The sequence below is a fragment of the Lacerta agilis genome, chromosome 2 (assembly GCF_009819535.1).
Source record: "Lacerta agilis isolate rLacAgi1 chromosome 2, rLacAgi1.pri, whole genome shotgun sequence".
Classification (NCBI taxonomy): domain Eukaryota; kingdom Metazoa; phylum Chordata; class Lepidosauria; order Squamata; family Lacertidae; genus Lacerta; species Lacerta agilis.
The window spans coordinates 19,520,407-19,547,636 of record NC_046313.1 but is presented as its reverse complement, the minus strand read 5'-3'; the positions used below and the strand labels follow the sequence as shown (position 1 = coordinate 19,547,636).

General features: G+C 43.6%; 1 protein-coding gene across 4 annotated transcripts; it reads right to left on the bottom strand.

The window, feature by feature from the left end:
* Positions 1–563: 563 nt before the first annotated feature.
* Positions 564–27,230, bottom strand: RAB5B (RAB5B, member RAS oncogene family). Of its 4 annotated transcripts, XM_033138831.1 has the most exons (7): positions 27,136–27,224; positions 16,790–16,905; positions 11,364–11,668; positions 8,947–9,098; positions 7,448–7,570; positions 6,548–6,641; positions 564–3,729 (listed from the first exon to the last, which is right to left on the bottom strand). In XM_033138831.1, the coding sequence occupies exons 3-7, from the start codon at positions 11,524–11,526 to the stop codon at positions 3,614–3,616; spliced, it is 648 nt and encodes a 215-aa protein (XP_032994722.1). In that variant the 5' UTR covers positions 11,527–11,668; positions 16,790–16,905; positions 27,136–27,224; the 3' UTR covers positions 564–3,613. The 4 variants fall into 4 exon arrangements, with proteins under 4 accessions (XP_032994722.1, XP_032994719.1, XP_032994720.1 ...); XM_033138828.1 differs by lacking the exon at positions 16,790–16,905 and having other exon boundaries at positions 27,136–27,230; XM_033138829.1 differs by lacking the exon at positions 16,790–16,905 and having other exon boundaries at positions 11,364–11,665; positions 27,136–27,226.

The window sequence follows — 27,230 nt, the reverse complement described above, 5'->3', positions numbered from 1 at the left end:
TTGGAAGTAAAATCCTATTGAGATAGGGACTGCTTAGTAAACATGGGTATATCTGGTCGTAAAGATTATACTGTTGTCCAAATTGTAAGAGAATTTGTTATTGAGGGATTCCAAGTTTATTGAAGTAAACTCCCTACACTGCTACCAGATCAGGTTTGCTGCTGCTAACATGTTAAGTTTTTGTTTTCTAATAAACTTTCTATATTCAGTTTGCCTAGCTATACCTTCCCATGCTGATTCTGTTGCCACTTTCAACAGAAAGTAAAGGGTTGGCTCAAGGTTTTAAGGGTTAACTAATTCATGTTAATTAAGTGACTTAAGAGTTTATAGCTCTTGCTGTCTCAGTGGAGCTTAACAAACGAAACACAAAATCAAAGTGTTGCCTAATATTTGGGGGTCACCTCTTGAACCGAAGTGGCCCTCTAATCAGCCTATATGACTGGGATGTCCCTGCTTTGATGCTACCTTTCATTTTGCAAAAGGGCAAGAGTCATCTCAGGCTTGTGTTCAGAACCATCCAAGTCGCTTATCTCAAATCGAAATAAAGGAGAAAGTTCATCTAATACACTGATTTTTTTTTTGTTTACTTACATTAAATACATTGGTAAATCAGCAGTTGAAATTCTGTTACCATGATTGTTATTTTAAATGCAATGTAAGAGCTTTCTCAAAAGAAAAAAGAAAAGAAAAAAACCAAACTGTTCAGAAAAGTAGAGTAAGCAGAATAGAAAGGGTGTGGTTTTTAATAGCAAAAAGCTGCAGTGTCCTCACTTGGTCTAGGAACTAGCCAGGAAGCAGTAACCAAAGTTTGTGAGCAAGATGAAAGCATTAGGTTTTTTTTTAATATTTAAATGCAGAATCTATTTTTGCTTTGCCATGAGCCAAGAGCAAAACAGCACCTTAGCTTTGTTGGAATGGGATAGGGCATGCTTGTTCCTGCTCCTAGGTCCTTCTGGATGGCTGCGAACATCACATTACATGTGCATAACAAAAGATGGAACACTCTGTGAAGTAGGTTTTAACAGTGAATGCAGCTGAAGGCGCAAGGCTCCATTTCAGGGTTCTCCCTCACACACAGCTCCGCTCTTGAGACACAAGTGAAGTTTGAGAGCACAGAATAAATACTGGGGAAGTGCTACGGCACTCCCGAAGTCTTTATCAACACTGACATCAGAAATTCCATGCACAGTTGTGGCGTGGAGCAACTCTGCACTTGTGTCAATTGGATGAGGGAAGTTACAGCACACGTTACTTCCAGTTAACTTAGATTTTGAGTTTTCTTGCTCAAAGCCTTGTGTAAACAGACCTGTCCGGCTCCCTCCTTAGTTGCTAAAATGCAGCCACTGGTAGAAGGCCATTTCAAAGGCAGCAGAATAATGCCACATGCTGTCAGCAGTGCAGGATTTAACAGTTTCAACTTATGGCTAAGAGCAAAGCCCTAAATGCACACATCTTGCTTGGGTGAACATCAGCCATTTAAGTTGCACCGGTGAATGGGAATAGGCAAGTAAATGCAAACCTGCATGAAGTCACAGGTAAAAGCATGTGCAAAATGAGTGTGCTTCAAACCATGCTGGGGGTAATAATGGGAAAGGGTGTGCAGGTGTGTGTGTGTGTGTTGAAACATAATCCGTCCCAAGCTCTCCTACAGTAACATTCAACCATATGTGAGAAGTCTGCATGGGGTAGCCGACAGAGTACACCCAAGAGATGCTTCTGTGGGTAGCCAGCTGATTCGCTGCCAAGATGTGGACAGCACTGTGGAACTTTTACATTTTAGAAGCTGTACTCAAGCTTGAGGCTTCAAGAAAAAATGCAGGAGGGATGGAGGCGGGAAGGTGCTATTTACCCTGGTGAAGGCCACTGTCGGAAGAGGAGCCATTTCTAACGGAGATGCTGGGCTGCTGCTAGCTCTTCAGAGAGCAAATGTGGATGAGAGATGGTAGCATGCATTGCCTTTACAGGTCAGCACTATCTACAGCTAAATTTAAAAAGCTATTACTTTGTTTAGCTAATAGCAGGGAAGTAAAAATCCCACAACCACCCGCCCCCTTTAATTTATACAAATTTGTGCTGTACTATTTACAGAGAAAACTGAACACAAACAGGGCACAAACACTTCTCAAGTTTAAACAGCCCTTGGGGTCTGAGGGGGTTGAAGACAGAAGTGGCCGCTCTACCGCTCTAGACTGCCACCTCTCGACAGCTTCCTAGGGTAAGACCGGGTTTGTACACAGGAGGGTCCTGCAAGGGTATAGGAAAAAGCCAAAAGGCAAGCTGGGCGCTCCCTGGCAGGAAAAAGGGTTGAGAAAGTACAGTACTGGTCCTCCTACTAGCAGCTCTCCTCCCATCTAGCATGTTGTCCTGTGTCTGACTTGCCTGCACCCGCAGCCCCAGGCTTCTCCCAAGGATCCAATGGCCTTTCACCTTTTGGCAACTTTAGAGCAAAGTTCTGCGCAATGTACAAGGCTGTGCATACAGGTGCAGGCAGAAGCTCTCAAAAGGAAACTTCAGCAGGCTCCTCCACTGTATCCCAGCTGAACAAAGGGAGCTTGACTTCCCTTGCACCTTCTTCTTTCAGACAGCGGGCCACACCCATTTTGAGCAGAGAAGAGAATCTCTCTTAATGGGACTCTTGATAACTGAAGCACAACCTGCAAACAGCAACCTGAACATTAAGACAACAGGAGGAGATACAATCGCCTTTTTGACTTGCAAAGCTGGTCTTCTGCAGGTCAACGTTGCCACTCCTCTCCCTCCGCTACACTATCCCGGCCGCCAAAACTTCTAAGGCATCAAAATCAAGGGCTATTTGAGGGTTTGAGGAAACAAATTCCGATATTCTACACTCGTAACACGCATGATTCTCAGATTTATATCACTGACACCAAAGGGCCACATTCAGGTCATAGCAAGCAAGACACGAGCGAAAGTTCAGATACAATCTTCCTCTCCGACCCAGCCACAAAAGGCTGCCCTGGAAAAAAAAGATAAATGAAGGACACTGCAGCTTTTCTGAACACCGTGGGAAAAGGAAATTAAAAAACGACAACTCTGGGAGGACCCCTCAAAAATGCATTTTCTTGAGGGAGCCCATTCAACCTTGCTCTTAAAAATGAATCTACAAGAATTAAGATCTCCCTTGGTTGTGGACCCCCCCCCCCACATAGCATTAAACAAAATAAAGGGAGGTGGAGGTAAAGAGAGGGTGGATGTTACAGGACCAAGAACACAGAGCAAAGACAGTGGTGGGGAGGGAGGGAGGGGTGGGGTAGAGAGAAGAGAGGACATGTTATCTGGAGAAAACAGAGCAGGGGAATCAGAGTAGTTAGGTAGCTATTTGCACCTATAATACAAAGTGAAGAAAGAGTTTGTTTTTGGAAGTTAAGTCCCCGGTCGGTCTATCTCCACTTTCCTTGTGGGGGGTGGTGGTAACAGACGTCTGGTGGTGGTTTCTGAAGCATTAGAAGTGCAGTTAAACGGAGCTCTCGGGAGAAGGGAGGGAGGGCGGCTTCCAAGTGCGCCGATGCTGTTATTGGAGGTGAGGTGTGGTGTGGTGGGGCGGAAATGGAGGTTATATCTTATCTCTCGCCGGCTGCTTTAATGCCACCGTTTAGTTGCTGCAACACTGGCTCTTGTTCTGCTGGGACTGCTCGTGAAGGTCCACCCCTCGATTCCGACCCACGGCACCCCCTGTGCTCTGGGGCTCGCTCTTTGGCAGCTTCTTAGCTAGAAGGAAGAGGAAAAAAAGATATGTGTTGGGTGAGGGGGAACTGTTAACTTGTTGGTTTCTTCCCCCTTTGGGATTAAACAACAGGAGTAATGTTTGGAACAAGGACATTTTGGATATGCAGAAATCTGGAACTCCTCTATCTCCTAAAGCCTTCCCAACCCACTTATTTTCAATGCTCCAAATGGCAGATGCGACAAGCTGTCAGCAGTTCTTGTATTGCTCAGCTTTTGTACCGTTAATGTTAGGTTTCCTTAACAGTGGCTGACAAATCACCTCCTCCGAAGGTGAAAGATATTTTTCTATATGCTACCGTTGCCGTGAGAATTTTAATTGCGAGTAATTGGAAAAGTGATAAAAACCCCTTCGAGGTCGGAATGGCTACAGAAACTGGTTGAATATGCAGAATTAGCCAAGTTAACAGAAAGAATGAAAGGTAAGTCCAAACAAGTATTTATTACAAAATGGGAACCTCTTAAAACATATCTTAAAAACAACTGTGGAAGTCTAAACTCACTGCTTTTGAATAACCTCTGTAGTTGTACCAAGTAAGAAATAAAGATACAGGATAAATGATATCTTACTGTAAAATGAATAGATAGGTTTATGCAAAAAGTTAGTAAACTAGAAACGAAGTATGGAGAAGGCGGGAAGTCAAAGAATTACAAGAAGATTTATTGTCAATTATATAAATTTATCTTTTTTGGTTAATGGTGTAATTTGTAACAAATGACGTAAATACGTTCTTTTTTGTATTTTGTTGGTGCGTAAGCACAAATAAAGCAAAAACAAAACAAAACAAAACAAAACAAAAAACGGTGGCTGACAAATCTCCATTATAATTCCACCAAGGTAACTACAAATATGTGTTAAATTGAAAGCAAGGTAGGTTTGAACAGTGACAGTTTCAATGAACCATGGAGTTCCACAGAAATATTTCACATTCCTGCTAAACTGGAATTTATAAGGGGGTCGGCTTGTTCTAGAAACCTCCCCAAGTGGAGCAGTGGTGGGGGTATTTCCTTCACTCCTCCCCCCACCACCTTCAAGAGTCTGAATTTGGACTTGCCATTTGGAATAGCTGCTCATACACGATCATTTACCCAAAGCGGATGAGAGATGCAATTGTAAGCCTGAAGTGCAGGCAAAAAGCATGTAGCATTGCCACTGGTAATAGCCAGCAGTTTTAGGCCACTCTCCTAATCCAGGGCAGGGCTATGTGTTGCAACTTCTATCTAAAGATGAATATATAGGTAGAGCCAACTCATCCTGCAAAACACACACTGAGGAATCATGGGGAAAGTTCTGAGTTTCCTGAAATACTCGGTCTTGCAGTGCGACCGATGACTGCAGGTGATAAAAAATTTAAAGGCGGCGGGGGGGGGGGTGTTGGTGGGGGAGGGAGTGCAACAGACCACAAAACATGTCTGCAGGCATATGGCAAAGCACAGCTTTGTGGCTCCTATTCCTCAATGGTTTGGCTACAGCACTTCATATAACGGCCAGCAAAATAAAGTAAAGGAAATGGAGAGGGAGGATCTGTGGGAAGGGAAGGCTAAAGCGTTCAGATATGCAGAGTGCTACCAAGTATAATGTTCAATATGAGGACCCCTACTAGCGCCAGTGTAAATAGTCAGGGCTTCTTGCACCCGTGGAAGTCCCTGGAAAGTTTCTTCACCCATTTCAAGACTCTTTGATTTCTTTGTAAAATATCCTAATGGCGCATTACCGTGAAACCCTCTCTGAAAATATTTATGAGATTGCTCTGCGATGGCCAGAAAAGTACAGTACTTGTGGCCTTTATGCTGGTCATGTTTTCATTCTTAAGAATGCCGTGGGTTAACAGCAATAGGAAAGAATGGAAAATAGAACGAGCACAGCTTGATACCCATCAGTAGCAGCACTCTTAGCCCTGTTCCCGAAAACGGGTGTAACCAGGTTATTTATTTCAGCGTTTGCCAAAATTTGATGTATGGTAGACCAGGCTCATGCTGGGAGGTAACAGCATGGCAGAAAACTCACCAAGAAAAAGGGGAGACGGGAGAGAGAGAGAGAAGGAAGCAGCATCTTCTGGACACAGAACCATGGTCCCTTCATACTCCCTTCAACCTGTATTAAAGGGCCTGCAGCCCTTTCCATCTGGAAGCAGACCTGAGCAGCTTCCACCCTGTCGATACAGCAGCCCAGAATGTCTCAGGTGGGCCTCAGTACCTGGGCGCCATTCCCACAAAGGTCCAATATATGAAGGCTGCACATGGTATAATGATGTCTGAAAAGAAGCATGTCAAAGAAAGCCCAAAAGTCTCTAGCTGTTCTGCAAGATGAGACCTGGCGGAATATTTGCAAGACACCTTTCATTCTCTTTAGCTGGCATTTGCATCTGCTACAACAGGGTGGGAGGATCTAGCCCAGGGGTAGGCAACCTAAGGCCCGTGGGCCGGATGCGGCCCAATCGCTTTCTCAATCCAGCCCGCGGACGGTCCGGGAATCAGCGTGTTTTTACATGAGTATAATGTGTCCTTTTATTTAAAATGCATCTCTGGGTTATTTGGGGGGCATAGGAATTCGTTCATTTTTTTCTTCAAAATAATAGTCCGGCCCACCACATGGTCTGAGGGACGGTGGACCGGCCCACGGCTGAAAAAGGTTGCTGACCCCTGATCTAGCCCAGTACCTGCTCCAACCATTGGCTGCTGGGCAGAAACCCTAGGCAGCAGGAGGCTGTGGAACTCAGTGTACAACTTAAGGTGAAACCACATGAATTCTTTAGAGAGACAGTGCCCCGATAAACAATGCAATGTAGTGTCTTTGGGTTACCTATTGCCAGGAAGAGATCGTTAACATTCATTGCTGTCTTGGCTGATGTCTCCATAAACAATAGACTGTTGTCATCTGCATAAGCCTGGGCCTCCTGCAAAGAACAAATGTAGGTCTTACTTTTAGAACAAGACTGCATATTCTAGAGGCAAGGCTGCATATTATTGAGGCTTGCTCAGTTTTTTGTTTACAATACAATAGAGTACCAAAAGGCTGGACTATCTTGAAGGAGTGACCAAATCAGGTTGGGAAGTTTGGAGGGAGAGGAAAGCATATTCCTCCTGACACAGTGGTGCCTCAGTTTTCGAACGTAATCCGTTCTGGAAGACCATTCGACTTCCAAAACGTTCAAAAACTGAGGCGCAAAGGGCGGCCTGCAACTTCAAAGGAGGAAATCGGAAAAAACCTCAGCGGAAGCCGTTCGACTTCTGAGAAGCGTTTGAAAACGGAAGCAATTACTTGTGGGTTTTCGGCGTTCGAAAACCGAAACGTTCAGCTTCCGTGACACTCGAAAACCGAGGTACCACTGTATTATTAATAATAATAATAATTTGATTTCTTACCCACTCTTCACCACTAGCTCCCAGGATGAGTTACAGCCATTTAAAAATACAGTATTAAAATAAATTAAAAACAAACAAAAAAAGATTTTTAAAAATAGGCCAGGCCCGAAAACTCTGTATCTCAGGTGTCAAAGGCAAGGATCAAGAGGTCTTCAGCATGTGATGAAAACTATGCAATAATGTGTCAGATGCACCTCTTAGGGGTGGGAAATCCACAGCTGAGGGGCTGCCACAGAGAATGCCCTCTCCAGGGCTGGCAAACTATGGACCATTCCTTCTGTCTAGAAGTAAGAATGAGCACAACAGACATCTGAGGGGTTTGAGAAGCTCTACTTACTTCATACTCTACCATGCGCTTATTGGCAAGATCCGCCTTATTTCCTGCTAAGGCTATGACAATGTTTGGGCTAGCTTGCCGCTGGAGTTCTTTCACCCATGTTTTTGCTCGTGCAAACGTTTCCTATCAGAAAAGAAGAGGCCAAAATGTCAGGTGTGCAGTCAGAAGGGACCAGGATTCCTATCTTCAACCAACTCACCCAATGTGCACCAGCAGTACATTAAAACAAAAGGCTTCTTCCAACTGTCACTGCAACAGTCTACTGGTGGGCATGCAGGTTCTCGAGGACATAACCAGACCAAACATCTACTATGATTGCTATTATTTTAGTTTATTACCCCACCACTCACCATAAGGACCGAAGGCGGGTTACCAGAACTGAAAATGCAACATTAAAAACAACTTAAAGGTAAAGGTAAAGGTAAAGGGACCCCTGACCATTAGGTCCAGTCGTGTCCGACTCTGGGGTTTTGGCGCTCATCTCACGTTACTGGCCAAGGGAGCCGGCGTACAGCTTCCGGGTCATGTGGCTAGCATGACAAAGCCGCTTCTGGCAAACCAGAGCAGCGCACAGAAACACCGTTTACCTTCCCGCTGGAGCGGTACCTATTTATCTACTTGCACTATGACGTGCTTTCGAACTGCTAGGTGGGCAGGAGCTGGGACTGAGCAACGGGAGCTCACCCTGTCACGGGGATTTGAACCGCCGACCTTCTGATCAGCAAGCCCTAGGCTCTGTGGTTTAACCCACAGCGCCACCCACATCCCTACTATGTGTTGCTTACTCCATAGCAAATGCAAACTTGTGGTTTTAACTTTTCAAAAAATAACAAATTGGCCACTAGTCAGGAAGCTTGTTTAGAGCAAAGATTTAATGCGAATAAGGCAATGCTTTGGGTCAGACAGAGGGTCTTACTTGGCAGCAATCACCTGAAGTTTCTAACCAATAATTGACTGTGTTTAAGTCTTTAGATGACCCTTGTTTGCAACAGGTTCCATCTAAAATGGGAAAGGTTGCTTAAAGGAACTGAGGCAACATCGAGGAGTGGCAGATGAAGATGATAGAATATGTGGAGTTGGCCAAATTGACTGTGAGGATCCGGAACCAAGGCAACCAGAAATTCCATAGAGACTGGAGTAAATTTACTGAGTATTTAAGAGGCCATTGTAAAAAGCTGAAGACACTAGCAGGGCTGACATAAATCCTGCAACATAGTGTAATAATAACATCTGACCATAGACAATAGAAGGATTTGATATGTAGTAAAGGACAGAAACTGACAATAGAAAGGCGTGTACAATTTATGAGGAAACAGAAAACCAGTTGAAGGGAGGGAGGGAAGTCACGAGCTTGATGGAGCAAATGCATTTGATTGATTATTGTAATGTTATATTTTTTGTTTTATTAATGAAAATAATAAAGATTATATTAAAAAAACAACAAAGGAACTGAGGCAACATCAGCTGTCCCCAAAGGCTAGCTAACAGTGCATGCTTACCTGGTTGGTTATGTCATACACCACAATGGCAGCTTGAGCCCCTCGGTAATACATAGGGGCCAAACTGTGATATCTTTCCTGACCAGCTGTGTCCCAGATCTCAAACTTTACCGTTGTGTCATCTAGGCAGACAGACTGTGTGAGGAAAGCAGCTGCAAAATGAGAATGTGAAGAGTTGGCTTAGGGACCCGACAAAATAGATGCAATCATTTAACTTTATATATCATAATTACAGTGACTGAATTTTTACTATTGTGAACCAGCCAAATCACCCACGGGGAGACTAAGCAAAAAGTGTTATTAACCTGATAATATTCTGACCTCTAACAATCTGTTAAGTCGTCTCCAAGGCTGCATGAAGCAGCTTGTACAGCACGAAGGCAAATAATATTAAAACTTTTCTCCTGTAAATATTGTGGGTTAGGGTTAGGCCTAGACATGTAGAAAAAACATATGGTGCAAGTTCAAAGGACTGTACCATTATGAATGGTGGAAGAACCTAATGTCTGAATGTTACCTTACTTACACACATACACAATATAGCATCTACCCACCTTGTCCCCTACTCAGTATTGAACTGATGTGCGATTGCCCCTCAACCCCCAATATCTCCGTCTCACAGAAGGTAGCCAAACAATGATGGTATTTAGGGTGGCTGCTGGTGGTAAGACCTTAAAAGGACTCAGCAAAAATCTTAAGGAAGTATTATGGAGGAATTTAAGGGAAAATGCAGTACATGTGCACTGATACATAAAGCAAAAGAATACTGGTGTTGTTTTACAGTAGTCTTGCATCTTTTGCATGGGGGTTACACTCTGGGGATGGTGCCCATATACAAAAGCCCTCCCATGAGCAATCTTAGCTTCCAGAGCTGGCGCACAAAACAGGTCTTAGCCCATAAGCAAGGTGGAGAGCTTTTAAAGCTCTCCACTTTGCTTACCGGCTGTCTGGCAGGGCTGTCTTGAGTTCCTGTGAGATCTCACCAGAGATCCCCGTTAGCAAGTCTGAGAGATTAAAAGCTCTTTCTACACTGAGAAAACCCTGCTTTTAAGCTTTCTGCCTTTTGTGCATTTAATTTGTGCGATTTCAACTGTCAGCTCTCAACTGCATAAAGTTGAAATCACGCAAGTTAAACATGCGCAAGTTGTGAGTCCACTGTACTTCTGTGATCATTTAGTTTTTTGCAGTACGTTTAGCAAACCAAATCTAGAAAAGAAAACTTTTTTAAAAAAAAGAAACACAGTGTTTTCTCTCTAACCAGTGACCACATACAATATTTTATGGATAAAGCAAAAGATTATGAGTAGTCTGTAAAATGGGTGAAGGTAACTGGAATTAAACTGTGTATTAACTCAACATCGGGGAACTGTGGGCCCATGCGCCTAATTAGGCCCACAAGACCATATGGGCAAACCATGCCCACCTGCCAATCACCTGACATCACATGATGTCTGACACAGGATAGTAAAGGGATTTTTCACCTCTAACCTAAGTACCAAAGCCCTAAAATCAGAGATAAACCCTCTCTGAGAGCAAATAACAGAAGAGGTATCTTGTGCCTCACAAGGCTTAAGATAAAGAGATAAATCTCTCTGCCTTCTCTTTAGAGAGTCTCCCTAAAGAGCACAAAAGCATCTTTCCAGTCACCACCCCAGCGCTGGAGAGGGCTAGAAATGCTTGTTTTTTATATGCGTGTACATGCACGTGTCTTCCTGCCCATCGCGTGAGAGTGTATGTATAGATGCCTGCAAGTATGTATGTGTGTGTGTGTGTAAGAAGGAAAGTGCACTGTGTACCTGGCACTTGTGTTTGACAATTGGGGGGGGATAGAGATCCATGCACTTCCCCCCTCTTTTTGTGTGTCTGTGTTTGTTTGGCCTTGCCCACTTTTGTCCCGACGGTCAGTGAAACATAGTACCCAGATTGATGGGCAAGTTGCAATCTGGTCCTCAGGCTGAAACAGGTCTCTCCCTCCCCACCCCACCCCCCTTATTAAGTATATACTGTTTTAACTGCAACTATGGGTCACTGTATTTTAACAATATGGGTGCATTAAAAAAAACACCATTGCACTAGTTATCTATGATTTACTGATGCCTAATTGGTTGTTTTAGACCTCCACCAAAAAGAGCAACCAAACCATGATGCTAACAGCCTTTCAGAAAGCAGATTAAGCTGGTGGGGTCGGACTATCACCCTTACCACCTGCAGACTTCCAGAGGGCTACTGAAAGGGTAAGCAAAAGCACAGTAAGTGGCTATGCTTCAGGATGAAGGTGTCGGGAAGCGCACCCTATTTGAAAGTGGATGACTTTGCCCTGGTGGAGTTTGTTATGCTGGAATCCAAAGGTGCTTTCCTAAAACTTAGGCTATCGGTTTTCCTCCCGTGAAGAGATGCCCCCCCCCAAAAAAACTCACCACCTATGGTGCTCTCCTGGTATTCGTGGAACTGTCCCTTGACAAAACGCAGCACCAGGCTGGACTTGCCTACTGCCGATTCGCCCAGTAGTACTAGCTTGAACTGACAGATCTTGCTGGCTTGCGACTGACCATTCGGCCTGGCAGCTCCTCTGCTGGTCATGGCCTGGATTGTAAGAGCAGCCTGTGCTCCAGCCAATGCAAAAAATAAAAAACTACCAGCCACCGATCAGACTTTGTGAGTAGAGGAGCTTTTGGCCTGGAACAGGTTGACAACTTCGTCCAACAACTGCGAGCAACTCCTTCTGGGGGGGGGAAAAAAACACAGGAAAAAAACAGATTGATGTGCTGTGATGGACAGGTGAAAAACACCGAAGGCTTGGGATGTAGGCGCAATAAAGACAAGTGAAAGGTATTCAGTTGAATCGAGCGGTAAAACTAGATTCAGTAAAAACCTGAGCAATTAACAACAAAAGCACATTTGGTTCCTCAATTTGTGAAATGGGGGGGGGGGAGCAGCCCTGCCATTCAAGGGGGATGTGTAAGATAAGCATGTGCTTTCGAACCAGATGACAGGATGGGTATCCAAGCAAAGAACAACAATATTTAGCCCAGGACCAGCACAGTAACCTGACACCTGACCAGAGAAGCCACAGACACACTGTATCCAGCAGGGAAAGAGTCAGATTCCTGGTTATCTGCTTTGTAGCTAAACGCAGCATTTGGCGACTGTAATGTTAAAACACCAAGAACAAACTTCAGAGGAGACAAACTGTTATTTATTTATTTATTTATTTTTAAATCTCCCAGAGCAAACAAACCCTCCAGAATTCGCCCTGGAGGGGAAAGAACTCCCATGTGCAGTGAAACGCTGTGATCCATGAGTCAGCAACTACTGCGGATGTCTTTCCTGCTCACATTCTTCAAGACGCAGCAAGCAGCTTCTGAACTGGATTTTTCTTCAACATCACATGGCACCAAGAAGAGCCAGGGCTACAGGGACAACACCCCTGACATGGCCCAGAACGGTATATTACAACAGTGCTTAACATCTCAATTTCATCATGAGTTTGGACCAAGCTGTCAGTACATGCAGCTGTCTGAGGTTCACAAGTACATATAACTCATCAGCATAATGCTTTTCTTCAATGAAGTTGTTCTTCACACCACAGGCCTGCTTGACATATTATTCACTATTGAGGGGGGGAATAGATGAACATCACAAAAGATACCAGGGTGAAGATTTCTAATTCCTAGGTGATAAGGCAATTACCAAGTCCTGAACCAGAGCGTTTTTTGTCCCAAACTGGGAAGATGTGTTTCATTTGCTTCCCAGTGCACAAACAAATGGCCCTGTCCCCCACCATACATTTTCTGAAACAGTCTGATTGGTAAGTTAAAAGTAAAAATATGTGACACCACACAGACATTTGCTGGTAGCAAAGCAGACGGTACAATTTATCTCCAGGTTTTGTTTACCACCTTAGATTTTGGTAGTATTTTGGAATTTATTTTTTTAAAGCAAGATCATAATAGCTCATAGTATCCTTTATTTCAACATGGAGATGTAACTGGAAGCAAAATCCTAGCCACCCACCCTTAAAAATGAACTCCAATAAAACATTAAGTTTCTGACAGGTAACAATTGAAATCATAACCCATGCTAAAAAGCCTCTCTGACACATAAGCTTCTCTCAAGGCTAGCCACATCTGACAAGCTTCTTGTGCGGGTTGACATTTTAAGCCAGTTTTGAGCAAGAATATAAAAGCTGAAGGCAGCAAGTTAATTCTCAGGAATCTTCAATCACCACAGCATTACTAAAGCCCGCTTAAAAAAATAATAACCCAGGAACTGCAGCATCTTCAGGGAAAGGCTGAAACATTTCCTAAAGTTTTCTAAACATCAAGTTTTGCTTCCTCTTTCTTAAAAGCAGAATTCTGAGCCACCCAAGGTCTGCATTCAGACAATTGTACATTATCTTATTAAGCTAATTATGCATGAGCCTCTTGCTTATGGCAAACATCTCTGCAATGAGCAGCAATTAAAAGCGGCACACACAGTACCTAACTAACCATAGCTTCCCATTCCATCTGAACAAGTCAGGATCTTAACTCAACTTCAAACTCAGCAACTTTAAATACAGCAAAATCCAAAAGTCATCTAGGATTCACCTAAGTGTTCCACAAGTCAAAAAATAAAATCAATTGTTATTCACAGAATCCAAGGCTGCAAAATGGTTAAGGCACATTATCCAGAGAAGTCCCTCTGCACTATGCACCAAGATCAAATATGGAACACAGTTAAAGCCAGCAGCACAGACTTTCACTGGTAGTAAAGCAAATAGTAAGTATTTAGATTTTAGTTTTGCTGAATCTGCTGAACATGGGAAAATGCTTATTTCCTTTTCCAATAACTCTCTTGTGAGAGAGAGTGAGAGAGAGAGAGCGCAGTTGAGCAATGACCTTGCAGACATCCTGCCCAAGCTCCCTGGGAAGAGCTCTGTGCACTTCTAAAGAAGCAGTTTGCACAGCTGCTCCCTGGCTGTTGGGGGAAGCTTGGACAAGCTGCACTGTTTTATGCAGAGATCCTTCTCTGCCCACATGTATTTTCCAATATGCGCCCATGAAATCAGAGAATTGCAGAGTTGGAAGGGACCCCCGAGGTTCATCTAGTCTAACTCCCTGCAATGCAGGAATTCCAACTACTGTAGATCGTAATAGAATCATAGTTGCTTCCTCTGCTTCATTTTGCATATTTGTAAAGGAATCTCAAAAACTTCAAAAAGCAACAGCACAAGCCGTTTCCTATAAAAGGAAGCCAAACTCAGATATGTGCTCCCCCTGGAACTTCTGAGAGCTTGAGGAAGTAGGGTGCATGTAAACACTGGTGATCGTATTGGCGATTATGTTTCCTTGAGCTGGTGTGGCTGAGCCAAAACGGAGGACATGGCAACAGCAGTGTAAGAAAACATTTGACATTCTGGCATGCCTTTGTCTCTTGCATCTCCTGTTGACTTTGCTCACCCACCCACCATCTCTGTTTAGAGTGCAAGCTCCTAAGGGCAGGGGTCTATCTTTTGGGTATGCAAAGCTCCCTGTACCCTAATATCATCATCAAAATGCTGATCACTCTTCTATGCAATTTCCTTACTGTGAAAACTGTGGGTTTTTCAGCAAGCTTCTTAAAAGACACTGCCAAAGACAGAGACACTAAAAAAGACCAAACTAGCCCACAAATCCATTTTGTGGAATTCCAAATGCTTTCCTTCATATATGTGGAATGCTTTAATCTTAATTTATACTGTTGCTCATAAGTATTTTGCAGTAGCTTATTTAGTAACAGGCATGCATTCTAGCAACAATTAAAGTGTTCCAGAGAACCTTAGAAGATCAAGAACAGGTTGACATCAGGAGATCTTCCCTACATAGGAAGAGTGCTTTTGGGAAGTAGTTTTCTTCATACCTTGTGTTTGAAGGGCACTCTCCTAAGCAGTTTTAATCAAGCAACTTTAGAGGTGACCTGATTAAGGAGAGGGCATATGTAACAGGGAAAAAAGCACTGAGCACTGAATAGAAAACTGGCAAAACAAGTATTTTCGGCATAGCCTAAAGTCGTAGGCAGGCACATTCCAGACAGAAGTAAGGAGCAGACCAGAAGTGCGTTTATGAACAAGCCATTTGTGGAAAGAAGAAGTTTCTGAAAGCCAAATATGCATTTGTTGGCAGGTTAAATCACTGGGTTATCAACGACATCTAGGAAAGTTCAGTTGTCCCAAGGAGTTTTACTATCAAGTATATTGTTACTTCGTTCACAAAACCCGTAAGCTCCTTTATGCAGTTCAATAAAAATGCATCAGAACAAAGTCATCTTTCTCCAAACCTGTCAAAGGAAACTTTCTAGAGCTTCCTTTCTGCACTGAAGGAGTTTTAACCCAGTATCTAGTCATACCTCGTGTTACGCTTGCTTCACGTTGCAGCTTTTCAGGTTATGAACGCAGCAAACCCGGAAGTGTTTACTTCCAGGTTCACCCGCGTGTGTGCAGAAGCGATCTGCGCACTTCGTGCATGCATAGAAGCGGTCTATCGCGCTTCACGCACGCACAGTAGCAGCACTCTACTTACAGACGTTTCAGGGTGCGAACGGCACCCCAAAACAGATCGCATTCGGAAGTAGAGGTACCACTGTATTGTCTCCTTTTCCTATTAACAAGGAGCACCAAATAGCTTCACTGCTAAGGTAGATAATGCTTGACACCATGGTAGAATGAAAGCATATTTAAGAAATCAGTAGTTGAGAATGATTGGCAAGGACCTGCAAGTATATAGCCTTGTCAGCACGTAGTAGACAGACTGGGGTGGGTGGGAGAGAGTCCAAGTCCTTCCTCTTGCTCATGAAGTTCAACAGACTGCCTTAGCAAGTCATAATCTCATCTTCATCACCCACAGGATTGTGGTAAGAGAAAGATGGAAGAACATGAGCTGTGTTAGGATGACAGACTTAAGACTGTCAGTCTGATCTATCTCCAACACTGACTATGCCAGAAGCTCACAAGCAAGACATAAAGCCAGTTGTCCCTTGCTTGTTTAGTAGAATTTATAAACCGCTTAATCCAAAACCCTAGTGTATAAAAAATCCAAAACATACAAATAAAATCAACAACATTCAAAAAAAACAAGTACAGTGGTACCTTGGTTTATGAACTTAATCCGTTCCAGAAGTCAGTTCTTAAACCAAGGCATGCTTTCCCATAACAGCGGGGGACTCAATTTACAAATGGAACACACTCAACAGGAAGTGAAACATGTTCTACTTCAAAGTCAAAGGTCACAAACCAAAACACCTACTTCTAGTTTTGCAGCGTTCTTAATCCAAGTTGTTCATAAACTAAGCTGTTCTTAAACCAAGGTACCACAGTATGCACAACTAAACTTTAAGTATATGACCATGAGTTTGGGAGGACAGGTGCAACACAAATATGCCACTAGTTCACTACAGTCACCCCTACGGTGCTACGTGATCATGCTAGGCTTGCCCAATATTGTTACAACCAAATTTATTCAGTATAATATCAGAATCAAAAAGGAAAAATTGGAACATCTTAGCTTCCACCATAGGTTACCCAAATTTACAAGTAATGGTACCTGCATCCAGGATGGTACCATACAGCTTGGAATAAGGGACATTTTGGAAGTTGGTTTCACCCTCTTCTGTGAACAACTATCCACAAAAGTACTAGGCATGGACTCCAAGCCTGATTGCACCTGCCTGCTCTGGCAAGTAAAAGAATGAAACTGTTAACATGAGGCTCACATAGGCTTTGAAGTTTGTTTGTGCTTCAAATCATTCAAATTCTAAAGGCGTGGAGACATAGGAAATTAGAAAGTCACTCTTAAAAAGCATTTAAGGTTGGGTCCAATGATGTTACCTTTGCTAATCAAACAGGCTTAAAATCAAAGGGGAAGGCTTGATCTCTCTGAAGTCCTAAATCAGTCTGGAGCAAGTGTTTCCAATTTCAAAACTGCCGCCCTGAACTGTGAAAAGCTACATAGAAAATGAATAAAAGTAAGAGTGTATGAAAAAGAATCATGTACTGTATATTTCTCTCCTTCCTTTGAGTCAACAAAGGGAGCAGTTTAATATTAGAAGACCAAATTTTGAAATTAGCAATTCTTTAGAGGAGAGGGGAACAGGATGGCCAAATATTAAGCTTTCTCGTACCTGGCGGGCCATTCTGACAACCTCGGACATCACTGTGAACTGTTTTTCCTTTACAGCAGATGTTGATAACAAGATCCCAGTGAAGTTTGAAGTCATCGCTATCCAGCGCTGAATAGTGGGGGATTGGCTTTGCTTGGTTGCACCAACTGGAACCAATTCCAGCAAGGCTTACATTTGGCACAAAGTTTAAAAGGCACTGGAAACAAGCCCCACATGCCAATGACCCACTGGAAGGGAATTTCTGGCCCTCAGTTGTGCCTCTGCCACTGCATCTTTACATGCTCAATATCAGGTGGGTATGACATGGGGGAAATAACCTCAGAGGCCTAATTAGGACCCCTGCTGGGTCTAGTTAGGTCTGCAGACTGGATATTTCTCCCTGCTGCTTTCGAAGATCATTTAGCTTGTCATATGAAATGCAATGGTAGAATCAGAACTGGTGGGAGACTTTGTTAAGACTCTACTTTAGTTAAGCAAAGATGCTCAATGTATTTTACAGCTGGAACCTCCCAAGTTCTCTCAAAAGCGCACACACCCACACCCCGGCACTGAATGGTCCTTACTCTCCTATAAGTGTGTACAGTCTTTCAGTTTTAGAATAATGTGACAGAGAGTCAAATAGGGCTGGGCGATGTAAGGTTTTCAAAATCGCAATGTTTCGCCAGCAGAACATTGCAGTTTGGCGATAAACCACAATGTTGAAACAAGCTGCACTAGCCCCAGCTGGCGAGGCGCTGGGAGAAACTGCCTCAGCTCTCACGGTGGGAGATGAGGCACTTTCAGCCCAACGTCTGGCGAGCTGGGGACACTGCAGCTGGCCCCAGCCAGAGTGATCCCCAATGTCCCAGTGAGCAGGAGTGGGATCAGGGCTGGTCAGCTGGGGAGCACGAAGCCTGCTTGCATGCAAGTACCCCTCAATGGAAAAGTGTGATGGAGCATGCACCTCCCCAGCTGAGCAGCCCCAATCCAACTTCTGGTCCCGTGCAAGTGGGAGCGGGATATCTCAGCTGGGTAGCGGAGGCTTTGTGCTACCCAGCTGAGGAGGCCCGCTCCCGCTCCTACTCACATGCAAGCAGGAGAGGGGTCGGGGATCTCTCAGCTGGGAAGCGGAAGCACTTTATCAGAGCCTCCCCTCCCCTGCCACTGGCTTGTGCAAGCTGGTAGCGGGATGGGGGCTCCCTGAAACTGCTTGGCTGAGGCAAGGGCAGCTGCATGCTCCTCAGTCAAGACCACAATGGCAGTTTCACTCAGCAGTATATCACTGGTGAAACTGCCGCCACTTGAGTCCCTCTGCTTCCAGCGCCGGTGGCTTGTTTATCCCTTGGCATACTGAGCAATGGAGGAAGAGGGACTTGGGAGCAGCGGCGGGTTCACCAGCAATATACCACTGAGTGAAGCTGTCATCGTGGTCTGCCCCTTGTACCGGTCCTGGGCGATATATTGATACATTGCCCAGGTCTAGAGTCAAAAGCCCACAGTTAGGTTAATCAAGTCAAAGGGGGTTTTGGCGATTCTGAGAGCCCTAAGTGAAGGATCATGCATACCAACTCTCTGATGATTTCATTAGAAATTCTGAATAAAAATAAAAATAACATCTAGAATTAAACCTTTCCAAATTCCATGGGGAGACAGTTTCAGTGATAAGAGATTGAAAAACCACATGTAGCCTATGACACTAGCCTATGCAAGCCTATGCCGCAGAAGCCATTCAAAACAGCCTTGCAAGTTAGCCCACAAAGGTTACTAGCCTTGAAACAAAATCACCATCTATTCTATGCCAGCTCCTATTAGGGGGGCTACTAAAAAAAAAAATGCAGGCCAGAAACAGTGCTTGGAGGCAGCGGTGGCGGCGGCAGCAGCAGCAGCAGCAGCGACCACCCCACCAGCCTGACTGGTAGATATACAAGAGCTGGCTTTGCCTCCAGCATGTCAAGTATAGAAACAGAGCAGGTTTGTGGTGGAGGGAAGCAATTTTCTTAGGGTAGCCCCAATGAAGCACTTATTAGTCTAGCTCTATCAATGTGGCTTTAAGTGATGGAATCTGTCAGCAACTTGGCCTGCTACATGTCCTCTGTGAGTGCTTAACTGGCAAGTTGATCAACACAAATATTAGCTTGGTTCAGTGTTTCTCAAGATTCTTCTGATCATCATTTCTGGTATTTTCCTTGAAATCCAGTGCTAAAAACAACTATTCAGGATGCGCGGACGATCAGGTTTCTTATTGCAGTTGCATTTTCTTGTGATTGTAAGCCTCCCTGAGCAATTTTTTTGCTTTGCCCCAAGAAGTTGGCATAGAACAGGTGTTTCCCAGATTTATATACACAACTGAAGATTGATATGATATCCACATGTTAGTTGCAGGAAATACCAGTGTTACCAAAATGTTTCCTACAACAATTGCCCAAAGAGTTTTCAGTACAATTGTTTTAAATGACAAGATAAGGTTGCCCCTATGTGATATGATCTTACCCCAAATATATGAAACTTTCATAGAGGAGAGCTATTAAGTTAGGACAATATGTGTAGAGATCTGCCAAGCCAATCTGAACGCTTTCCCCCTACACTGGAGGATATTTCATCATCAACTCATTTCCGAACCAAGGTTTGGGCACTGCGTGGGTGAACACTCAAGTTCATAGAGTCTATCCAAGTTTATCTGTAATGCATCCAAAGTCTGTCACTGCTGCCTGCACATACAGCCTGCCATTTCCTTCCGATTAATTTAGGATTGCAAAAGAGTTGAGAATAGTTGCTCTTGCTCCAGTGAAGTTCCCCTATAAGCTGCATATTATTTATTAGGCAATCTCCAAACAAACAACTCCTTGGACAAATACAGCCCATTTCTCCACTCAACAGATAGAATCATATAATTGTACAGTTGGAAGGGACCACGAGGGTCATCTGTATATACAAAGAATTTTCTGTTAGTCCCTTAATATTACCAGGAACAGTTAGGGATAGAAGGAATTAAGCACATAATGGGAACAAAAATGCTTAGAGGGTGAGGGAACGGATATCTGAACTAACTTAAACATTTATTGGTGAAGGGCAAGACAGGTGAGAACATCTAAGTAGTGTTGATTGACCAGATGGAGTAAGTGATCCAATAATAATTTATTATAATTATGTTCCCCTCCTTGTTGAGAGCCAAGTCTGGTTTGCTGATACTTTTTGCAAGGGTCCTCACTATGACCAGAATGGCCTCCACTTGGCTCTGTCTCTGTAATTCCCACTAAGGCACTCAGAGATGCCACAGAGGGATAGGAAGAGCTTCTATAAATTCTGAGCACATCTTACAATCTCTCTCTTTGGACTACAACTTTAATCTGTATCAACAGCCAAATGAGATAATAGTTGTATGCAGCATGGTGTGTAATGAAGGATGATGCATTAAGTACCTACATGACCAGTGCAGAGAACCCTCTGTTAGAGCCACCCACCTCTGATGCCCCCTAGGCCACCAATTCATGTTCTTATTCATATGGAAGGATAAACATGTAATAGTTGAAGTTAGTCAGTATGGTATGATCAAGTGCTTAGCTACTAGGATGGCCACATACGAAATAATGAGTAGACAAGATACATAGGAAGCCAGAAGTCTCCACCAGCGTGAATTTACAAAAAGGTTCAGAGTCTGGAAGCTCTGAAAGATTCCCAAGACCCTTAGGGTTCTGATTTTTATTCTACTTTTCTATTAAAAAAATTAATGTTAATTCTCTTCTAGCCCATACAACTTGTGGGAAGTTACAACTAAAAGCTCAGAGACCAGATCCCTCTTCCAACTACACTCTCTATTCTACAGTCTAGTCCCTGCCAGTGAGTCCATATTTGCAAAGGTGACACAGACAAAGTTCATGCAACAGAATCTGGATTTTCCACACAGAACTTTAGTCCTGCAGAAATGCTACCCATGAAGGCTTGCCACCATAAATGACATGTGGTACAACTGCCTTGCAAGGGACGCGGGTGGTGTTGTGGTCTAAACCACTGAGCCTCTTGGGCTTGCCGATCGGAAGGTCGGCGGTTTGAATCCCCACGACGGGGTAAGCTCCCGTTGCTTGGTCCCAGCTCCTGCCAACCTAGCAGTTTGAAAGCACGTCAAAGTGCAAGTAGATAAATAGGTACCGCAGCAGCGGGAAGGTAAACGGCATTTCCGTGTGCTGCTCTGGTTTCGCCAGAAGCAGCTTAGTCATGCTGGCCACATGACCCAGAAAAACTGTCTGCGGACAAACGTCGGCTCCCTCGGCTAGTAAAGCGAGATGAGCGTCACAACCCCAGAGTCGTCGACTGAACTTAACTGTCAGGGATCCTTTACCTTTTTTACTACTGCCTTGCTGCTAACTCTTATCTGTGAAGATCTGCTGAATTCATCAACGCAACCAGCAGTTGCTACTGCAACTAATTTCTAGTATTTCCTGCAGCTTTCCAAATGTCTGGTGCTCCCAGGGCTTGAAACAAGCAAATATCAACAACTGAGGGACTTTGGTCTGAAGGAAAACCTTTACTCCTGGGTCTGAGTGCACACACTGAGCACAATAGTTGCAAATGGCTCTATTTGCATTGAATCTGCCTGTACCAATTCAAGGGCAAGCCTGGAAGAGGTGAGATTACATGTTTACCCCATCCTATTGTTCTAGGATGAAAGGAAAGCCTCTGAATACTGGCAGAGCAAAACGGGAAGCTGAAGTTTGCCAGGGATATTGCATCAGGGTCAGGGAACAAGAGGCAGCAGGCAGTTGAGAAATAAAATATCTAGCCCAGATTCTCATGGCCAAGAGTTTGGTCCTTTCTGTTAGTTTACTTAGCTAGACTGTGGCACAAGTATGCAACCATGTACAGTACTTAAAACAGTGATCTTTAGAGAGGTTATTGCCTACCACTTTAGCAATATTATTTGGGATAATATCTGTGATATTCTTATGCTAAGGCACTCAACATAACAAGACTCTCCAAAAAAGCTTTAAAATAATTAGGTTTTTTCTTATGCAATTTACTCTACTTGTGCACAGTAATTTTTCAAGTCTAGAAGTATGCTGCATTAGTATTTTCTCTTGAGAAAACTGGCAAAGTTCTGAAAAGTTAATGGTAGGCAGATATCAAAGTAAAAGCAAACATGGGCCTCCTTTTCATTCCATCCTTTTACATTGATGTAAGCCATGATCTCCCTCATTTAGTTATTTAGGAAAAAAACATATTTATATACCTTCAACTCATAAGAAATCAAGGCAGAGTCAATATATACAACATGACACACCATAGAAGCAATACAAAATAATCATTAAAATGACTAATCAAGAAAGCATAAAAGCCTGTCAGTATAAAAAGGTATTCAAGGAGCACCTGGAAGTCAATGGCGACAATGCCTTCCCAATTTGGCCTAGCAATGATTTTTCCAGGCATTTGTAATATAAAGGCTAATCTTTTGTAAAAGGTTCTATACAGAGTTGCCTATGAAGTTTGCAAGTGAGGGTAAAATGGAGCATCTCATCTTTTGAGAGGTGTGGACAGCGGGGAACACATTTTGCTCCACAGCTTGCAATGACTTCTCTCAGCTACAATTCAAAGTACTAGTTTTGACAAAGCCCTAAGCAACTTAGGCCCCACATACCTTTCAGATCTCTTTCCCTATCTCCCACTGCAATCTTAATCAAAGGATAACACCTGTTAACAGTATGATGTGTGTTCCATGACTGAATGAATGTCAAGGACACAAAACAGAAAACTACTCTATATTTTTGGAACTCCCTCCACATGAAGCTCAAAGTCATGGCCAGAGCATATTTTGGGAGCAATGTTATATCCTTAGTTTTGGATGGCCCATTTTGTGGCCAGGTTTAACCAAAGTTTAGAAAAGAGTTGGAATACCACAGCAATTTTTTTGTAATGTTCAAACCTCCAAAATAAAAGGCACATGAGAACACAAGAAAGGAACAACATAAATTATTTTTCTTCACCAAGATCTAAGAACTAGATGTTTCAAAACATTTAGTTGGGAGTTTCTCCATTTGTTACTAATGAAACCTAATGTCCATTTGCATTTTTCAGACAGATTAAAGTCATAGCTGTTTAATATGTGTCAAACAGCCAGAGAAACCACACATGCCTATATTAGCAAATATAGTGGTGACAAAAACTGTGCAGTTGGATCAGAGCAAAGGTCAACCTGCATTCTGTTCCAAAATTCAGACAGCCAAACACTCCTAGAAAGCTCCGAAGTAGGAAATGAAGCCAACACTCGTTCCGTGATTAATACATGCCTTGTGTAGGAATTTTTGCTTTAAACAGCAGATCTTGAGATTCCTTTTTGTCTTCAGTGTTTATTTGCTGATTTGTTATTTTTGTTAATATACCACTCTTCCACCAAATGAGTTCAAAGCAGAAAACTTACCAAGATCATCAATGCAATTAGGAGAGCAGGTATTTTTCCAAGATGAAAAGGGAAAGCCTTCCAGTTTTCTCATATACTTTCTGGTCTCCAAACTATTCCATGTTTAAGACCACAGGAGTTCACAACCCTTTTATATAGTGGGAAGGAGATGTATGGCAAGTTGTTAAGTCACAATGTCAAACCAGTGTTGGGGTATTTTCTATATCCACCAGAAAAGAAGCCCAGAAGTTACTTTTGGTAGCAGTGTACAATTATGGATGGGACGCGGGTGGCGCTGTGGTCTAAACCACTGAGCCTAGGGCTTGCCGATCAGAAGGTCGGCGGTTTGAATCCCCGCGACAGAGTGAGCTCCCGTTGCCCGGTCCCAGCTCCTGCCAACCTAGCAGTTTGAAAGTACGCCAATGCAAGTAGATAAATAGGTACTGCTCCGGCGGGAAGGTAAACGGCATTTCCATGCGCTGCTCTGGTTTTGCAAGAAGCAGCTTAGTCATGCTGGCCACATGACCCAGAAAAACTGTCTGAGGACAAACATCGGCTCCCTTGGCCAGTAAAGCGAGATGAGCGCCGCAACCCCTGAGTTGTTTGCGACTGGACTTAACTGTCAGGGGTCCTTTACCTTTACCTTTTTACAGTTATGGATGGTAGTAAGCAAAGGTAGGGCAGATGCTAATGCTATTTTGCAAAAAAGAAACTGAACATTGAGATGCGCAACTTCACTGTTGAGAAAATGAGTGCAAATATGCAGCATAAGCATCCAAATATGTTCTTCTCATAACACTTTTAGTGGAAGGAAAGGGCGCAGCTAGAATGGTTAAAGTTGTTAAGATACACAGGGTTGTATCCAACTTTGTTTTGCTAAGAGCATACACACTGAAATTAATGGACTTAAGTTACTCATGTCCATTAATTTCAATAGGTCTAGTCAAAGTAAGATTAATGTTAGATCGAACCCATAATACTGGCAAAAGCCACTAAGCTTGTGAATTGCTACAATATGCAACTTCCAATAAAAATAACAATTTGTTGCTACAAGTAATTTTGATAATTTTCATCAAAATTTTGCAAGCTCATTCACATTAGCCTACTCTTATGAACCACTCTTTGTTTTCGATTATACTCAGTAATCAAGTCTTACTCGTTTGGGGTATAGTGCTACAAGTACTGAAGAAGTGTTACTCTCTTGAAAAAGAGCTCACAAACCAGGTATGATACTTAAGTCATGCCACCTCCAAAGTCATTGAACATATACGGTGATCCCATTGTGAACATATTTTAATATTACTAAGTTGTCTTCTAACAAGCAAAGTTGTATTACCCTGACCAAGAAAAAAAGTAGGAAGAGGTAACTTCTTTCAGAGATTCAGTAGAAATTGTCCCATCAGTAAACAATAGAAAGCTTATCACTTGACATACTGCAGACTGAAGAAGAGACTCTAGGAAAAGCCCACACTGAATGACCTCATAACTCTCTACAATCTAGCTTTCATGATTCACATCCTCCCTTTTATTTACAGCCCTACAAATGATCCAATATCAGATTCCACACATGTGAAGTGATCAATTTTATTTGTCTGCAGCACAATGGGCATTACAAAACATGTAAATAATATAAGTACTGTACCTATATTCACAAATTGGAAGCAAATCTAAATTACTGTGAACATCAACTGCTAAGACAAACACCAGGGAAGCAGTGACAAAACGTAGCACTAATAACAACACTAACAATATGAGATCAACAACATCAAAATGCTATTAATAATATCAAATAATCCTATGAAAAACATGCCGGGGGTACTAGTTCTTAAATAATATTTAAGATGTCACATGAGAAAGTAGCCAGTCACTTTATCGAAAGGTGCTGAGCACATGAATTCATTTCTACACTTTCAACTTAAAACACCTGCAAATTTCTGTCATATAAAAGACCCCCATTATGCCTTATGGGTTGAGGACACATTAGGTACTTCCAACCAGCTCTCTCTACTTTTCTTACTGCATCAACAAGGAACCTATTTTTATTTCATTCTGTTCTCTGGGCAGTTTGCCTACCCCAATACATTTTTAATAGAGTCAAGCTGTAAGAAGCGATTATAAACCCCTTACAGTAGAGAAATATCTATGAATCCCTAATGTGCACATCTCCTGAATATCCAGGGGATAATTACAAGGATTAGTGGAAGCATCACACATGCCTAACTAGAACCCTGGATTTAAACAGAATCAAAGACTCCCTGTGGATGCTAATCACACAATAGGTGGCTTTGCTTTGAAAAGCAACAAAAATTGAAGAACTTTGTCTCTCCCAGGTGACCACACCAAAGAAAGAAATTCTGGATAAAGGAGCCTAAGGGAGAAAAAAAAGGAAACCTTGGTACTATAGGAAGGCAGAAATGCTCCAACACTGACAAAACATGATGGACTAAGGATAGGAGCTTCAACAGGTCAAGCAACTGTGCTCAGGTCACATGACAACTAGAAAAAACTAGGGCAGCTGCAATTTCACAATGTGGTGGTGCTACAAAAGTACCACCTTCATAATACAAGAAACAGACTTGGAGACTTTGATATGGGCACCCCACAGCAGTGCAACCAGCTTGAGATTTCAACAATAAAAGTGAGAGACCATGGAAGTGTGCAGCCTATGTTGCAGCGGCCGATGTTTCTTAAACTATCGCCTTCAAAATAAAGACTTGTAAAGTAAGCCCTGCCAATACTTTCAATGCAAGGGTAGCCACAGTATCAAATTTATGGAAGACACAGCAATTCACACAAAGGCTATTAATGCAGCCACTGCCCCCTTGACTTCCTACCACAGGCCGGGACCATCTAGGCTCTGCTCCACCACATAGGGAAACAAGGAGCCGATTTACACACCACTGGACCTCCCAGGGGTTACTTGGGAGAGGGCAGGCACTGAACCCCGGACCCTTGGCATTGCAAAGCATACGCTCTGCCAACCGAGCCAATACCTTCGCTTCCACTTTTTTTTTTTTTTTAAAGGAGCCTGTCTGAATACCTCAGCCATGGCTAACCACCAACATTTATTCTATAATTGAAATTCCTATAACACCACCTACATTAAATAATAAAGACACAATAAAAGCGAATTATTAGGGGACAAGATGCTCCTCTCCCCCCCCATACACATAACACCCCCTGATGGCCTCTTGAGATCCTCACCCTGTCCGCCAGCCCCCGGAGTGAAGCAAGCGCGCCTCGCCATCCGACTGCCCAGGGTACCAAGGCCCTTCCGCCTCCACCCCCCGCTGCCGCGGTCCCATCTCATGTGGGTCGTCCGTGCCTTCGCAGACTCAGCGTGACGGGTCGCCCACCCTTCGTGGCCGAAGGAGGGGACGGAGGTGGGGTGAAAGAAGAGAGCAGACCTGCCCACCCGACCAAGCCCCCCCTCCGCCAGGGATCCTCCACTCGGCCTTTTCCCCGTTCCCTCAGCGCAGGCCTCGACCCCCGGTGAGCCACTTCCCCACTCCTTTCCCACCAGAAGGGCCCGACTTCTCCCCACCCCACCCCCCGGGGGTAGCCAAGCAACCACCTCTCCGAGGGAACCCCAGGCAACCACGCTCCACTCCGCGAGGACACTCGCTCAGGTAACCCGGACAACCGGCAAGGCCCGAGTCCCTCGCCCCCCGCCCTCCTGTGGGTACCTGAGGCGGCTCCGACTCGGGGCCCCCCCTCTTCTCGGCCCCCGTCTGCCTCGCACACAAACAAACTAGCTCAACCGAACCCACCTCTGCGCCGG